General features: G+C 39.8%; 1 protein-coding gene across 5 annotated transcripts in view; it reads right to left on the bottom strand.

Annotated features, from left to right (window-relative positions):
• Positions 1-16,178, bottom strand: part of LOC306867644 (receptor-type tyrosine-protein phosphatase S-like) — a 166,258-nt gene that overhangs the window by 57,507 nt on the left and 92,573 nt on the right. For 4 of the 5 annotated variants that reach the window (XM_079413432.1, XM_079413430.1, XM_079413431.1 and 1 more), the window contains exons 1-5: positions 11,648-13,577; positions 3,696-3,968; positions 2,967-3,548; positions 1,509-1,645; positions 1,271-1,415 (exon numbers count right to left, since the gene is read on the bottom strand). In XM_079413432.1, coding sequence (XP_079269558.1) covers positions 1,271-1,415; positions 1,509-1,645; positions 2,967-3,548; positions 3,696-3,968; positions 11,648-11,699 — 1,189 coding nt within the window. In that variant the 5' untranslated portion in view covers positions 11,700-13,577. Of the gene's footprint in view, positions 1-1,270; positions 1,416-1,508; positions 1,646-2,966; positions 3,549-3,695; positions 3,969-11,647; positions 13,578-13,656; positions 13,768-16,178 lie in introns of those variants that run through there. The other variant, XM_079413433.1, reaches the window with a different exon arrangement.

Genomic DNA, 16,178 nt, shown 5'->3' on the forward strand with positions numbered 1-16,178 from the left:
CCCCTTTGTATGTACAAGCTGAACACAAGTCACTGCAATTTTTTAGCACAGGGCACATGCCAGCTGCAAGGTTCCCCACAAGCACTGATGATTTCATGCACTGAATCATGATGCGACTCAGCGAGGGTGTATTTTTAGGCTGGAGGCTTGAATAATTCAGCCGGTCTCCAAGTGTAAATGCTGACTACCTGCAGGCGCCAGCGGCCACTGACTGTGCAGCTTTCAGTAATACAATGTGAGTGAATAGATGTGGTGGAAAGCCATGGCAGACCCCAGAGTCAATAATATTTTGTGCGCTTCAGTCACATGGGAGGAAAAAAGTGCATTTGCTGTTGACACATGAAAAAGAAATACGAACACAAAAGAAAGAAGGGAGCGCACAAGGGAGCCAAACGGCACGATTGCTGCAGATCAATCAACCCACATTGATTTGTTTGTTTCACATGTAGGAAATCTCTGAAGTACATAATTGTGACATAGAGAGACGCAGATGAAAGAATAACCAAACAAAGAAGAAAAAGAAGTGCGTGTGACACGATCCAAGTGGCGAGGAATCCATTAAACTAAACAACACAGGTTATTTAAAAGTTTGGGCTTTAAAATTTAGACGCTTAAAAAAAATGATGTTTAAAACATCAAAGTAAGAGGGCCTCGTTCATGAAATGCAAGCAGAACTAATCACGCAAATCGCGCGTACGACCATTCGTACATAAACGGATACGTATACAGCGATTTACATAAGAATGTTTTCACATACAGTTTACATAAATTTGTTCTGCTCGTTTTTATCGTCTTATTAAAAACAAGTTGACAGCATGCACAAAGAAATTATTCAAAAGCTTTGCCAAGTCATTTTGGAAATATTCTCATCAAAATAACATCACCTTTGCAGCCTGCATGTAGCAAAACTCACTTCTGGCTCAAAGGTGATGCTGTTTTGCTAAATTTAGATGCACAAACAAACACAACACAAAGAACCAAAGCCAGAAAACCCAAAGCAGAACACCTGTCATGAACCAGGGACCAGACAAGTGTCCGTTCTTTTTAATTTGTTCGGACACAAGCACACCATTATCATTTACTCTTGACATTTCCAATAATCAATATCCCTGGATTGGGAAACGAGGGTGAAGGTTACAGTGTCATTGTATCCCGACCCCATCGAAAGCTCAAAATAGCCATTATGTCTTGGCATTTCTCAATCAAAATACAATATTAGACCCCCCCAACCCTTCATTCGGGTCCTTAGGAAAGAAAATGGACTACATACTGGCTTGGGATGTCCTTTGGGATATTTCGTTGGTGAAGGCTCCAATGCCTTTGTTGGAGACGGCAGCCAGAGAGAAGTAGTACTCTGTATTTGCACGTAGACCATCCACCACATAGGAAGAGGTTGGGCCAAATGTTTTCTTTACCTGTTTGGTGGAAAATAATAATGTTACTGCTAATGACATGTACAAAAGTGGTCCTGACAACATTTTTGAGAAGGTTTGTTGTAAAGAAGGCACCTGAGATTCTTGCCCGCCTTCTTTGTAATGCAGTTCGTAACTGATAATTCCCTCTTTTTCGAAGGCCGGTTCCCATGTGAGCTCAATGCTCGTGTCTGACACCTCACCAACCTGGAAGTTGGTCGGCTGTCCAGGGACTACAAATGGAGCCAGTGTTGACAGTTCAATAGACAAGAAATGTAATAAACAGATTTACAACTGAAAATTTACTGAATGTGGTAGAAAAAACATTTACTCAGTGGCAACTGAATGATTACAAGGTTAAAGTAGTGTTTTTTGTAACCCTGAAATGTACAATTGCTCAAATAATCTTGCAAACGCATACCCAATCATTAACCTCATCTTGCTATGTTTTTGACTCAACAAAATTAAAAATAGACTTTCCAAAGCTAAAGTAACTTTTCTACATATTTGGCAAACTCAAGATTGACAACACAGTGCTTAACTCAATTAGCTAACCCAATAATGACAACAGACATTTTCAACCGCTAAACACATCTTGCTACATCTTTAGACCACAGAAACTAGACGTTTTCAATCGCCAAACTCGCTTTTTCTACATTGTTACCTCACCACACACTGACAACAGATATTTCCAGTCTAAACTCAATTTGCTATTAGTTTACTCAGTATTAGCAACAGACATTTTTCAATTGTTAAACTGACTTTGCTACACCGTTGTCACCCAGTACTAACAACAGACATTTCCAATTGCGAAACTCAACTTGCTATGTCGATAGCCCATCAAACACTGACAACAGACGTTTTTCATATGCTAAATTTCAATAGCTAAATATTAGCAACAGGCAGTTTCAAATTCATCTTGCTACACCATTAGCTCAACAAATACTAACAATAGGCACTTTTCAAATTGCGAAACTCACCTTGCTACATCGTTAGCTCACCAAACACTGAAAACAGAATTCTTCACTCAAACTCACTTTGCTACACCATTAGCTAACCCAATTCAAACAATTTACATTTTCAATGTTTTATTTTACATTTTACATTGTTAGCCCACTGAACATTGAAAACAGATTTTTTTAAATAGTTAGTCACCTTGCTACATCTTTAGCCCACCAAATACAACAGACATTTTTCAATTGCTAAATAATAGCAGCAGACATTTTTAAACTCACATTGCAATAACAACGTACATTTCTAATTGCGAAACTTACCTTGCTACATCATTAGCTTACCGAACAGTGACAACAGACATTTTTCAATCACTAAGCTCATCTTGCTACATTATTAGCCCACGAACACAAAAAACAGACTTTATCATTCTCTAAATTCAATTTGCTTCACCCAATATTCGCAACAAACATTCTTCAATTGTGAAACTCGCCATGCTACATCTTTCGCTTACCCAACACTGAAAACAGACATTCAAAATTGACAAACTTTTGGCGCCAATGGCCTCGTGAGATTTACAAACTAAAAAATTGACAAACTAACCTCCTTGAAGCACTTTGACATGAATGGGATCCGAGAAGGGTCCATCTCCTACGGACGTGAAGGCCAGCACTCTGATGGTGTAGGTCTCTGAGGCCACCAGACTTTGAATGGTGGTGATCACGCTGTCCTGTACATTGTGGATGTGCCACATGCTCATGGGCTGAGATGGATCCATGGTGTAGTAGACCCGATAACCCTTGATCTGTCCATTGGGCTCCTCGGGTTCATCCCAGCGTACCATCATGGTGTTCTGGGAGATGATACGGGCCTGGATATTGCGCGGTGGGCTGGCGGGAGCTTGCTCCCCAGTCCTAGCCTCAACCGGTTCACTGGGCGGGCCCTGGCCAATGGTGTTAAAGGCTGACACGCGGATCTCGTAATCAGTGTTTGGAGAAAGTCCTCCGATGCTGTAGCGAGTGGTGGTGATGGAGTCCACGGTCTCGAACTTGCTCTCGGGAGATTTGGCGCGATACTGGATGATGTAATGTGAGACGGGCTCAGGGTTGCCACTGTCCCAGGTGATGGTGATACTGGTGGCGGTAGTTTCGGTTACAACAGGATTACCTGGAGGTTTTGGCAAGGCTGCAAGTAGGGCATAAGAAAATACTGTAGACTTAAACATTCAATACTGGGACTAGACAGTATATGAAATGCTTGTTTTAGCTTAGTTTTAATTTCTTTTGACCAGAGATCTTTCGAGTGACCTTGTAGGACTCAATGGAATCTTACACTTGACAATGATCTGGGAATTAGCCTCGATGATGCCCAGGCTGCTCATGGCCACACAGGTGTAGTTGGCCGACTCACGGACGCTGTTTAACTCCAGAACGTTCCTGCCCACTGGCATCTCGTCCTCGGGCGTAAGGTCCTCAGAGTTTTGCATCCACTTGACATAGGGCATGGGCGAGCCGACAGCGACGCAAGTGATGTTGACGCTACCGCCCGGCATGATCTCTTGGGTGGTGGGGGGCGTGATGGAGAAACGTGGGGGCACACGACGAACTGCAAAGGGCAGAGGAATTGCGAAAAGAAAAAGAGAAAGGTAATGACACGCCGATGAAAATTAGCCTTTCTTTAGAACGTACATGATGTCTAAAGAGAGGACAACAAACTATAAAACAATTAGACAAACTTCACAAACACTTTGGTTTATACAAATTAAAATAATTATAAAATAACTAAATCAACAAAACTGCTTCACCAACAATATTGATTGACATTAAAGAAAAAAGTTCATAGCAACAAGGTTCCATTGACCAATATTTGACCCATCACAGCACGATTAATTGCACAAAAATCTATTATGAGTTTCTCATCTTTAAAATGAGATCTCTATGTGGCTTATAACTGTAGTAAACTAAATGAAAAGCATGCATTACTGTTAAAAAGAAGAAAAACTTTACAGAAAATACTCTAAGGGTATAAAATAGTGCAAACATCACAACTTTTTTTTTAAAATTTGTTTTTAAAATCTCCCCGTGCAAAATAAACCTTACATATGTATGACTGTACGTACACGTTGATACGTACATGCACTAGTAATGTGAGTCCCTCCAAGAGGGACTAAAGATGAGAAACCTTAATCAGATTTTTGTGGTTGAGAGTAGATCAACTGGACAAAGCCTTTTTAAGATCTGACACGCTTCCATTGATAGATGCAGCTGTCATTTTCACAGACATCATGCAGAAATAGGTAGAGGTCAACCAAAGAGTAAATGGGAACAATAAAACCAGAGAGAAGAATTTGAGATAAAATGCATAGAGGAATATAACTGAAGGGTCGCTAGCATGCCCGGACAAAAGACAACTGGAGAGAAAAAAAAGAGAAATATAAGAGAATAGAACGCGCAAAAGAGCCAGAAAGAGGAGGAAAGGGAAGGGTTGGGAAAAGGAACGATGGGGGGAAACCCACTTCAATGCAGAGAAAGGCTTTTTTATCGTCTCCAGCCAATATGACGTAATGTGACAGGATCATATTGTCACATTGCGGTCCTGGCTAGACGTAACAAAATTTACAGCGGAAATTCAGGATTCAGTCAATAAGTAGCTATCGGTTCAACTCAACTAACTATCACACACATCAATGAAACAATAAAAATAAAAAAAAGATTACAAATTGACCAAATAAGGGCACATGATTGGAACAGATGCTAGTCTACGATGATGACAGCGATGCACCTCAACTACTGAGATGCCAAACCTACACACAAGAGAAAAGATGAAGGATCTGTTAGGGGAAAGGGTTTGATATGAGTTATGGCGGAGATGGAGTTGGCTAGGTTGTGGAACAGGCTTTTTTCATAGCCTGTCTGGCATGTTTGACATGACTCGTTAAAAAGTCAAGAAACAATGGAAACATATAAGACTTTAAAATACAGACTCTGTTCCAAAACCTAGCAAGCTGCCTCGGCAGATTCCTTCTAAGGCAACTTTCTAAATACACAAATACTCTAAAGACCCAACTCACAACTGTTTCCAATTGAGTCTGACACAAATATTGGGTAAAGCAGTCCATTTTTAATTAGACTGAAACATCTTGAATGAAATTATTCCATAAGCTTTGGATAAAAGCGTCTGCTAAATGGCTAAATGTAAATAAACTTTGACATTTTGTGCGGATTTTGGGATTGACCTTTTATCAGAAGGATACATGCAATTCTCTTGGCTCATCTTAGAAAGCAACATATAGTTGCTTATGAAACACTAGGTGTTAGATGTATGTATGTTATCTTGCAAGGTTTTGGAACAGTGCAATAGACTTACAATTAGAATACAGATGTTTCTAGAAGTAGCGTTCTGGTTAAAGAAGTGCTACCTGTTACATGTAAAATTTTGTATTGCGCCAAACTTTATAGTTTGGTTTCCCCAAGAATCTTCAAGGCAACTGTCTTATTGATGTTGGTGGATGTAAAATGACAATGAAACAAGAAGTAGGGTGGTGCTAGGTGTGTCCTAAGATGGCAGGTGGAGAGGGGGTCATGCCTCATTTACATTTGGCAAGAGGAGAAAGGAAAGACAGAGGAACAGCAATGGGTGCTGGGGCTAGCTCAGAAAAAACAAAAACAACCAAACTTTAAACCAAATTAATAACCCCACAAAGACACAACAAAGACAGGAACAACAGGTAGGGACAGGGCACAAGGACAAAATGGTGGACATACATGTGGGACAGAGACAGAAGGGAAACAACACGGGGAGTGAGAGGTGGGGTTCAGGGCAAAGAGGAGACTGTAACCCTGGGCCAACTGGAGTAAAAGCATGTTGGTTTGACCTCTCACACAATGGGGCTTGAAATACACGATTAAACTCTCACCATCGCCTCCGATAACAGTAGCCAAAGAGCATAAAGTCTTCAATTTGTAAACACCATCGAAAGTTCAGTGGGTTTAAATCTAGTTTGAATGTTTAGAACATTTAGAATTTTAAAAACGTTTTTGAAAATAAACATTAAGTACTTTTAAATTTAGAAATACTGTTAGAGTTAGTCAAGGTAACAGGCTCTGCTGTTAAATTCTAAATTCTGTAACTATACCTTACATCAATAATTAAACATGAATATATTCACAATTTCAGAGAGCCAGTGTGACGAATGACCTCGGTTGGTGTCCAGTGAGTGAAAATCACTTCATAACTCAATCCAGTTCATAATCATGGAGTAAAACAAGATCAAGTTAACTTTGTCATTAGTTTATAAATTTATAATACTATTTAACAGTTTATCAATACATTTTACAATAAATGTATTCATTTTAATACTGATTTTTTTGTTAAAATAGTAATCTATATCTAGGAAATTTACAGGTTCAACTGAAGTTAAGCTCTATCCATAGCATTTGGAGGCATGATGATGACTTCCATAAAAAAAAACAATTCTTAAAATATATATTTTTTATTGTTATTTTAGGAACGTGGCTAAACTTAAGTGTGTCCACTGAAATTTGATCCTTTTTCCGAAACTATTTTCTGTGGTAATCAACATCACACCACAAATGCAACAGAGCAACATTTGTACTGAACCTGGATCGCTCCTTTTAATTCAGGAAAAATACTTCTTATTTTGCTTAGAAAACAAAAACAACATTAAAATAAACAATGACATACTGAAACGACCCCCACCCCCATATAAATGCATATTGAACAAATGTTCAACAAAGGTGAAAGGGCAGCCTACGTATCACAATGTGCATGCATGACTGTGATTTCAGGAATGGCGTCAACAGAACGGCACCAAACTATCAACCACGCCCACAGCTACAGTCAACACATATGAGAAGCATGCAACCCTCCCCAAATGCAACATTTTAGGGAATCCACACAATTGAAATGTCAAAATTGGTGAATTTGACACAGCACACACAGACAGTGCAGGTGTGTTATAACTATGACAGAACACAGTGCAATGTGATAGTGACAAGACGAGCGTGATTCTTCTAGAGTGGATTAATGATGGAAAGGCCCAGACGTAATTTGCTGATGCTTAAGCATTTCCTGCACAGATTTTAGGAAAATAAATATGGTAAAATGTGGTAAATATGTTAAATAAGCCAATATATCAAATAAACACACATACTATGTGAGTTCCGTGGACACATATTGCGTGTGGGCCTGACAATGGGTGATGCAACATTTGGCCGTTCTTAAAACCAAGTCTACAAGAGGCTAAAAACTGAAGCTTGTTTTCCTAGGGTCAAATTCGGTTGACCAACTGCCAAGGTAGTTGAGCGAATGAGGGCTGCAACCTTTCACCTTGTGAATTATTCATCCTATTGTTGCACGCTCAATCTGTACTTGAACGTTCCCGATTCTAATCAAAAGTCAGACTCAATTGGGTCATTTTCTAAACGGAACAACCATTTGAAAAGACCGCGAGGAGCCTGGTAACTTCAAAGTCACAGGCAACAAAGCATCACGCTCAAATAAGATGTGGCAAAGAGGGGAATGTTTTCAGATGCGTGTCGACATTTACGGCTGCCGCTATCAATGCATCGGCCTTTGAAAGTGCGATGTGCGTTGGTGCTCTCCGCTGTGATATTCGGAGGAATATAGAACAGTCCAATTGGACGGACACACTCCTCATTTACTATGACCAGGAGCCCAGCAGGCCGAGAGCGATCTCTTTGAGGTCCAGAGACGAAATCCCATTTCAAGCCCAATGTGGAGAGAAAGAGAACTCACAAGGTGTTACAACGGACAGAGAACGACAAAATAAAAAGGCCAAAGAGTGCCTCACTCCTTGTGCTTCCTGACTAGGAAGAATCGAAGGTGGACATTTGTGGCCATTTTGGTGAGACAGTCTGTCCAGCCCCAAAATGAAGGTAGGAAGGGAAGCCAAAATAATGCGCAGCCTTTAATGTCACATTGAAGCTGAGATTACACCCTGTTTGATGTCCAAAACCCACAATAATCCATTTTGCTTGAAGGTAGCAAGGCCATTTGCATGCAGACGGCAGGGGTTCCCCATATTAACACACACACACACACACACCTCTGCCGCTGCAAAGCAAAGCAGCCTCAGTTGGGGTTCGGACCAGTTCTAGTAATGAAAATTGGTGCATTTGTAAAACACTACTTCCTGATTGTCTGGTCAATGTATAAGTAGTGTTCAGCTAAAGCCTGAGGCTGAACGGCATTTTAGAGTTTGCACCAAAACCTGTCCCTTTACAACACTTATTCGGATCAAAGTTAGCCTTCGTTTCCACAAGTAGAGGGTGTGATCTAGCTTGCATTTCTATTTGAATACCAACACAGCATGCAAGGACATGCAATCCCAAAGTGGTGGCAGTGGGGTTCACATGCATCTCCATGCGCATACACCGAACATACTCGTAACATTTAGCATAGCATTCGGTACAGCTCAGTCTTCCAGCATCTCGGAGTGGATCTGTGAGGTCTCCTTTTCTCCTCTTGGGGGCTAATTGCTATTAATAATGCCCTGGAAACATTCTGGAATCTTGAATCCTTAACATTTTGGCATTATGTGGAGTTGAATGGCGGAACGGTTGAGAGCTTCATTGTCAGACGGCAACAATGAAAGATTAGCGACTTCATTGGAACAAGAAGAATCATAATTTCTGTTATTAATTCAGCGCGAAATAGAAGAGAGCCAGATAAGTCGAGGCTCAGAGGGGGATTTTTGCCATATGGAAGCAATTAACAAGAAGATCTAGTCAAAAAATATCGAGAGAAATTTGAAAAGGGTAGCTAGCCATTAAAGCTGCAAACGTTTTTTGTAGTACGTTAGCTCACAAAAACTTCATTTGGGAGTATTTTTTTGTTAAGAAAAATGGCATATTGTTTCGAAACATGCAATTCTAGTGGCTAACACACTCTAGCTCGCAAATATGCTCTGTGCAAATGAAACATTTCCACTGAAAATGTTTTGCTGGTCTCATTTTCAAGCTAAAGCATGCTAGCCACTAGCATTTCTTTAACGTTTAAAATTTATTTTTATTATTGCTAGCGTGAACGCTGATACGCTTTGTCTGTTACACTATCTACATGCTAGGCAACAGTAACAAGCTATCAGGGTAAAGGGGGCAAAGATATCACAGTGGGAACAGCCGGATATGAAAAATAAAGCTCTGTCAATAAATGCCAGACCCTGAGAGACAGAGTAGCGGCAAAGCACACTTCATTATTTATACCCTCAATTCATGTGGCGTCTCCCCCCTCCCAACAACACAGTGTCTGTAAAAACTGAATAATTCAGAGAGCCATTTAGTCTCAGAAATCACGAGATAGCCGGCAACATGTTAGCATAAGCCAAGTGAAATAGAGGCTCTGTCATTATCCCTGACAGACAGACAAACGGCCATCTGAAACATCACTACACTGGGGAGAGCGATGAGATATCTGCACGACTGGACAAACTTATCAGACTAAATGTGAGCTTTCCGCCTGATTTATCAATCTACAGCTACAAAAAAAGCACAATGAATGAATTGCAACCACTAAAGAATAGTTAAAAAAAATAATTGTGTGTGTGTGTGTGTGTATATATATATATATATATATATATATATATATATATATTTTTTTTTTTTTCTTTCATTGTTGGAAAAATGGTCTTATAAAATTTTTTACATTTCATGCTTTACAAAATTCCAAAGGGTCAAGATAAAAATATGGTATTTAGACAAAAAAAAGTAGTTGAAATTTAAACTTTAAGACATAATTTTAAACTAATAATATTTCATTTTTGTTTAAATGGGGTAAGAAAAACTGTAATTTCTTGCAAAGGCACAATACATTTTTTAAAAGATATTTATATTTCATTTAAAATCAAATTTCAATTTAAATTAAAAGAGTTGAATGTAAACTTTTTTTGCTTTAAAAAATGCCAACTGAATAAGATTTTTTTTTTTTTATTTTAAGACATCTACATTTTTTTCTAATACAGAATTTTGAATGTACACACATTTTGTTCAAGTATTTTTTTTTAAAGTATGTTTAGATATTTTCTCTTATAAAACAAGACAAAGTTTCTGAAAATCTCCTCAAAAGTGTTTAGACGAGCATAAAAATGGTAAATATTGTAGTGGCTGCTAAAGCTCTGCATGCAACCAACACGTAAAGCTAAATTACCTAAAGCCTAAACGCCGACAGGACTTCGATTCGCATATGAAATAGGCGTGCAATTACTGCGCTCAGCTGCATTAGTGAAGGATTAGCATAGAGAGACTCCCAAACAAAGCACCCGCTTTTTGTTCTGGTCCAATTTGGGGGTTTTAATACGGCACGTCGCAGTGATGTAAGAAGCGTTTCAGATGTACGCTGGCAATGAGGACTCGAGCGGATGATAAATCCTGATTTGATTGAGCCTGCAGACTGCGAAAGGGCAAGAGGCAGTCAGTCATCACGAGGAAATATCGCTAGCTTGTTGCGGCTGTGAAATAAAGCCTGTTTTCTGGGGGGGCCACATGAAGTGCGGAGATCATTATATCTGCCAATGATCCATGTGGCACAAAAAACTAATTAGCAGAAGTGAATTTGCAAGCTTTTATGTGCAAGAACGGCTTTGTAATTGAGAAGATGGCGGGAAAACTGTCTGCAGAAAGAGCCTACAAGAGACGACAGAGCACAGAAACACAAACCACATTTAACAAACCAGAAACTAGAATGGAAAGGGAGTTAAAAATGAACAAAACTAAGGGTGCATATCACACGAATACCACAACACAAGGAACGGAATGAATGAGTCGCCAACAAAGGCTTGAACTCTCGTTTTGGACGAAAACAAAGAAAATAATAAACCTCACGAAAACACAGGAATGCAACAAAGTACGACAGCTGAAGGAGTTGCGTCTCGAGGCATGCAAGCGCAGTTACATTCTCCCATCATGCATCAGACCATGGTTTACTTTCAAATGCGAGATTTCCATGACAGTATAAGCATTTTCTTTGGGCAAAAGCAATACTGAAGGATGCAAACGAGAAAAGGCCCCACAATGCAAACTTAAACGTAAAAAGGAAAACGAACCCGAATTAGCGGGTTAGTTACTACTAGTTTATGCAATTAAATCAAATCTCTCAGAATTTAAAAGTTATTTAGCAGCTTAATTTTAAACTCCGAATCGCCAATGATCCTTCCAATAGATCAGTCAAGGTTAAGGTTTTAATACATGTTGATTTTGCGTTTTAATGTGGGTTAAAAAAAGTGAAAAAAGAAAAAACACACCAACCTTCTCGAAGCTCTGAGGGATGTAAAGGGGTTGATGCAGAACACAATGACATGAGGAGAAGAGAAAAATAGGGGAAACACAGAGAGAGTAAAAAAGGCCACCTCAAGGCTTTTAGCTGCTACATTTTCTCTGACTGATGTCGCCTGATTATTTCTTGCGTGACATGTCTGCTGCGTTAACCTGCTTTGACCCAAACATTTTGATTCAACCCAGTGGTTGCGTTCGGCCACTGGCGTCTATTCAAGCATGTTATAACAATGCAAAATTACAAGGTCTTTAGCCACCTGAAGAGCTGCCGCTGCGGCTTTAATTACAGAAACAAAACAAAGACACAAAAACAGAAATCAATGAAACAACCCAAAGTGCAAACCAAATCAAACCGACCGTACAAATAAAAACCCACATAATTAGCATTAAAGTTAGCAGCTACAATCAAGACAACCAATTCTAAAGGCGTCGCGCTATTATGCGACACATAAATGCAGTTTCGAGTTGTTTCCTACATCGTAGCTGCTAATTTCAAGTGCTGTTAACTCTAGAACAGAAAACATTTGATTGTACCCAATGATTAAGCTTTGAAAACAAAACAAAAGGAGACTGGATACTGTCTTAATGCAGTATGTGCATAATCAGTGAGACATTAGCATACCTATGTTGAATTAATTATCGCTGCAGTAATTTGAATGGATTTCAGAAATCTCCAGTCGGCCAATTACTGAAATGTCACTAGACATCAGATCAAATGTAATGAAAATCTAACGTCTCTTAAAATTGTATGACTAAAATACTTCAAAACAGAGTAAAATAGCAATAATCCACATGAGGTCACTGACTTTACCATGGTTAAGATGGTATTATGTGCCTGAAATACCCTTACCATGGTATTGTCACTGTAAAAGTAAGGCCTCTTGTGAATTATTTAGTTAATAAACTGGTGGTAACTGCTAAAACACACCAACAGTCAATCATTTATCATTTATGTTTGTTTTTATTGCCGCAACTAGGCATTTAAAATTTGTAAATTAATTAATAAATTATTATTCACCTCAAAGTGATCATTCTATAATTTACTCATCTTTATGTTGATCCAAACCTTTATTTGTTCCTCTGTAGAACACAAAAGAAGACATTTTTGTCCATTCAATGAAAGTAAATAAAGTTTAAGGTTGAAATCTCATCATTAGCATTCTACTGAAGAACAAAATTCAGACTGCTTTGGATTGACGTGAGTAAATTACAGAAATTTCATTGAAACAGTAGTTTTGAGATGGAGAGTCTGCATCTTTTCTAGTGGGAGAACAATAATAACTATAATAATGAAAAGATAACTCTCTTACCCATTTTATAATGGGTGGTGAATAATTTATCCGGAACAAAGTTATTTGGTACACAGCGGGTAAAACCCATCCCATACGCTGTCTTTTTTAATATGCATTAAATAAATAATACATGCGCAAAATGCATCTGCCTCGATTTATTAAAATCATCAACCTGGAGATTCAACTCCTCTTAAGGTTAGCGGCAAGAGTCGTCTCTGCTAATGCAATGCCTTAAAACAGTCCTTCCATTATAATAATAATCACCGAAACAAGACAGATCGTTAATTATTTAGATTTAGCAATTACTTGTTAGCACTTTACATTTTGAATGTAAACACTTGTGATAAGCAACATGCATATCGTTTACCTTGCAACAATTTACCTTTTTTGGAGGGAATAAGATTAGCATTTTGATTGGTTTATTGCATTGGCCAATCAAAATCAAGACTTACCATCATCCTCTTCAACCTGAAACTTGATTAGACAACATACCTGTACGACCCAAGTTTCCGCCCATCAAAGAGAAGACTGAAAACTACCCATTAAGTATCAAAAATTTGCATATTTTGTTACTGCAATATGTGCTTTAGTGTAAAGAATCTATTAGTTTATATACAACAGGTCATGTGACCAGTCGTGCATCTCTGATTGGTTGTTTTCGATGAGCTCCATGGCCAGGTTGCTCCCTACCTCGCACATACAGGTTGGCAGGGGAAGAGTATCGGACGCCTTCCACATTAGACGCCACACACTCGTACTTCCCCTGGTCGGTTTCCTCAGTGTTTTCTATCTGCAGAGCACCTGGGAGAGCAAATAAAAAAAAAAATACACCCCAAAGAAAGGGATGAAAGACAGAGAGAAAAAAAGACAGAGAGAGGGAGAAGACAGCAAACTATTAGAAGTTTGAAAGTAACGATACTGTCAGAAACCATTTTATTTTGTATGTTTGGTGCAACATCGTATCCTCATAAATTGCTCAAAGGCCTTTCTCGTTTGAAAGCCAACTTTGCCTTTTAACGCTAACTCACTGTGTTGAATCAGAGCAGTTCCCCACTCAAGGCAATAAAAATGACACTGATCTAAATATGTCTGAATGCATCCCGTTAAATGCGAACAGAAAAGAACTAGCAGCAATGTTATGGTGTTCGCAGGAATGCTGGATCGCATCAGTCAGCGTGCCGGGAAGTATCAGGGTGTGGAGTCGAAGGAGATAAACCACTGTCGGTCCCAAAGGGGGGAAAGTTGGTGAGGGTCAAGAATGAGCTGTGAACTGAACATCCATTAGTTCATATTGAAATGTGCTGCACAGAGCTGAACCTTAGCACAACACTTAAATCCCATGGCATGAATTATTTCTTTCGGCCCCCCAAGAGCTGTAGTAATACTCATGTCAGTGCATACCGCAGGACTGAGAACTGCTATTTGCAGTGCATGATAAACACTTGATATTCCTCCATATTATGCCCAAGGGTGGGTCATAACCAAGGTCATTGCCACGTATGTCGAAACACATGTAGTTTGAGAAGTTTGAGATTTATCAAAACTTTCTAAAGGTTTGAGTCAAATGGTAAGGACTAGGGTTAAGGGCTAAAGGGGTTAGGGTCATAGGGTTTGAAGAAGGGGTTGGGTTCAGTGAGTAGCAACAGAGAGTCAGCATTCCTGTATTTCTAGCTATACTTTTGAGGGCTGTCAAGTATTGCCACCCAAATACTGTAGTTACCAACAGTGGCTACTATTCTAAGGATAAATAACCAAAACCAACCCCCCAAGTTCTAAAACATTTTTTGCAAGCAACATTTTATTACACTACATGTGATCATATGTTTTGAGGGCTCTTAACAGCATAGGTGATTGTAGCTTTTTGGAAATTAGCAACTACTGCATTTTTCACCGTACTTGTGAAGGCCGCAGATGGGGAAGTGTGATTTTTGCAAACTATAAAGCTGCAGTTACCAACAGGGATTCATTTTCTGAGTCTTAATCACTAAACCCAACCCTCCTAGTTCAAACTCCATAAGAGGCATTTCAACTGCCTGTGAAAACATTTCTGGCAAGCAACATTGTCATTATATTATACTATATGTGATCAATTGTTTTGAGGGCCCTTAACAGCATTAAACACACTTTCCCGTGGTTCCCGTGATGCATTGTGACTACAGAGTTTGCTTGAATCAAAAGAAGCAGAATTTAGGCCTAAATGTACCACCTGAGCAACTGTGATTGAGTTGACTAGGAATGCAAAATTTCTGGATCCAACGACCGTTCCATTACCACTGGTGCTTTACCCACTAAGCCGCCCCACCCCAACTCTTCTTTATCTGTCTTTCAGTACTCTACCACTGCATTTCGATAGGTAGCATCAATACGGCCCGCTCTCCTGGAGAGACATTCATTCTGGCTGAACGAAGACATCAACCTTCGGCTACTGCCACATGCGGTGACGGGACATCAACAGCAGGGATTCACGCTGCGGTTTAAGCGCACAGTCTGCATCCTGTGGAACATTTTGTGTGGCAACGAGATTCTGGCTTCTGGGTCGATGACTCACACCTGCTCGCGGCGGATCAACAGCATGATGGGATCAGGGAGTGTAGAGGCGTGGCAGGGAGAGACAGAAATGGAAGGTGGTTTCTAGAGTGTGTGCGCTCGTATACGGATCGTTTGATGTGCACATTGGCGCAGCGGGAGGCCGGGCGACAGCAGGCCGGCTTGGAGAGCATTCTAAAGTCTCCTCAGGTGCGCAGCAAAACGGGAACCGCTCGCATGAAACCTGTGCTACATGACACCGACGAAAAATCTGGTGGAAATCTCCACCAGGCATTCGGCCTCCTTCTCCCGTCGATTCTGGAGCCTCTGACTGCAGAAAACAGGCACAAATTTTAATGTTATTGGAGCAGGGGCTGATAAATAAACCATGCCACAGTGGTGCGCCAAGCTCTTGGGGAGCTCTGAATTCTTTTTGAGAATGCCATTTTCTATGAACAGTTAGCTAATGATTGAGTAATGTCATTGAGGAAATCTTAGCAAGGAAAATAGCACATCCACATTCATTAAATACAAATTAATTCCCAGTGGCTCCAAAGGGTGGGTCATAACCAAGGTCATTGCCACGTATGTCGAAACACATGTAGTTTGAGAAGTTTGAGATTTATCAAAACTTTCTAAAGGTCTGAGTCAAATGGTAAGGACTAGGGTTAAGGGCTAAAGGGGTT

This window comes from Barbus barbus (assembly GCF_936440315.1).
Source record: "Barbus barbus genome assembly, chromosome: 49".
NCBI lineage: Eukaryota > Metazoa > Chordata > Actinopteri > Cypriniformes > Cyprinidae > Barbus > Barbus barbus.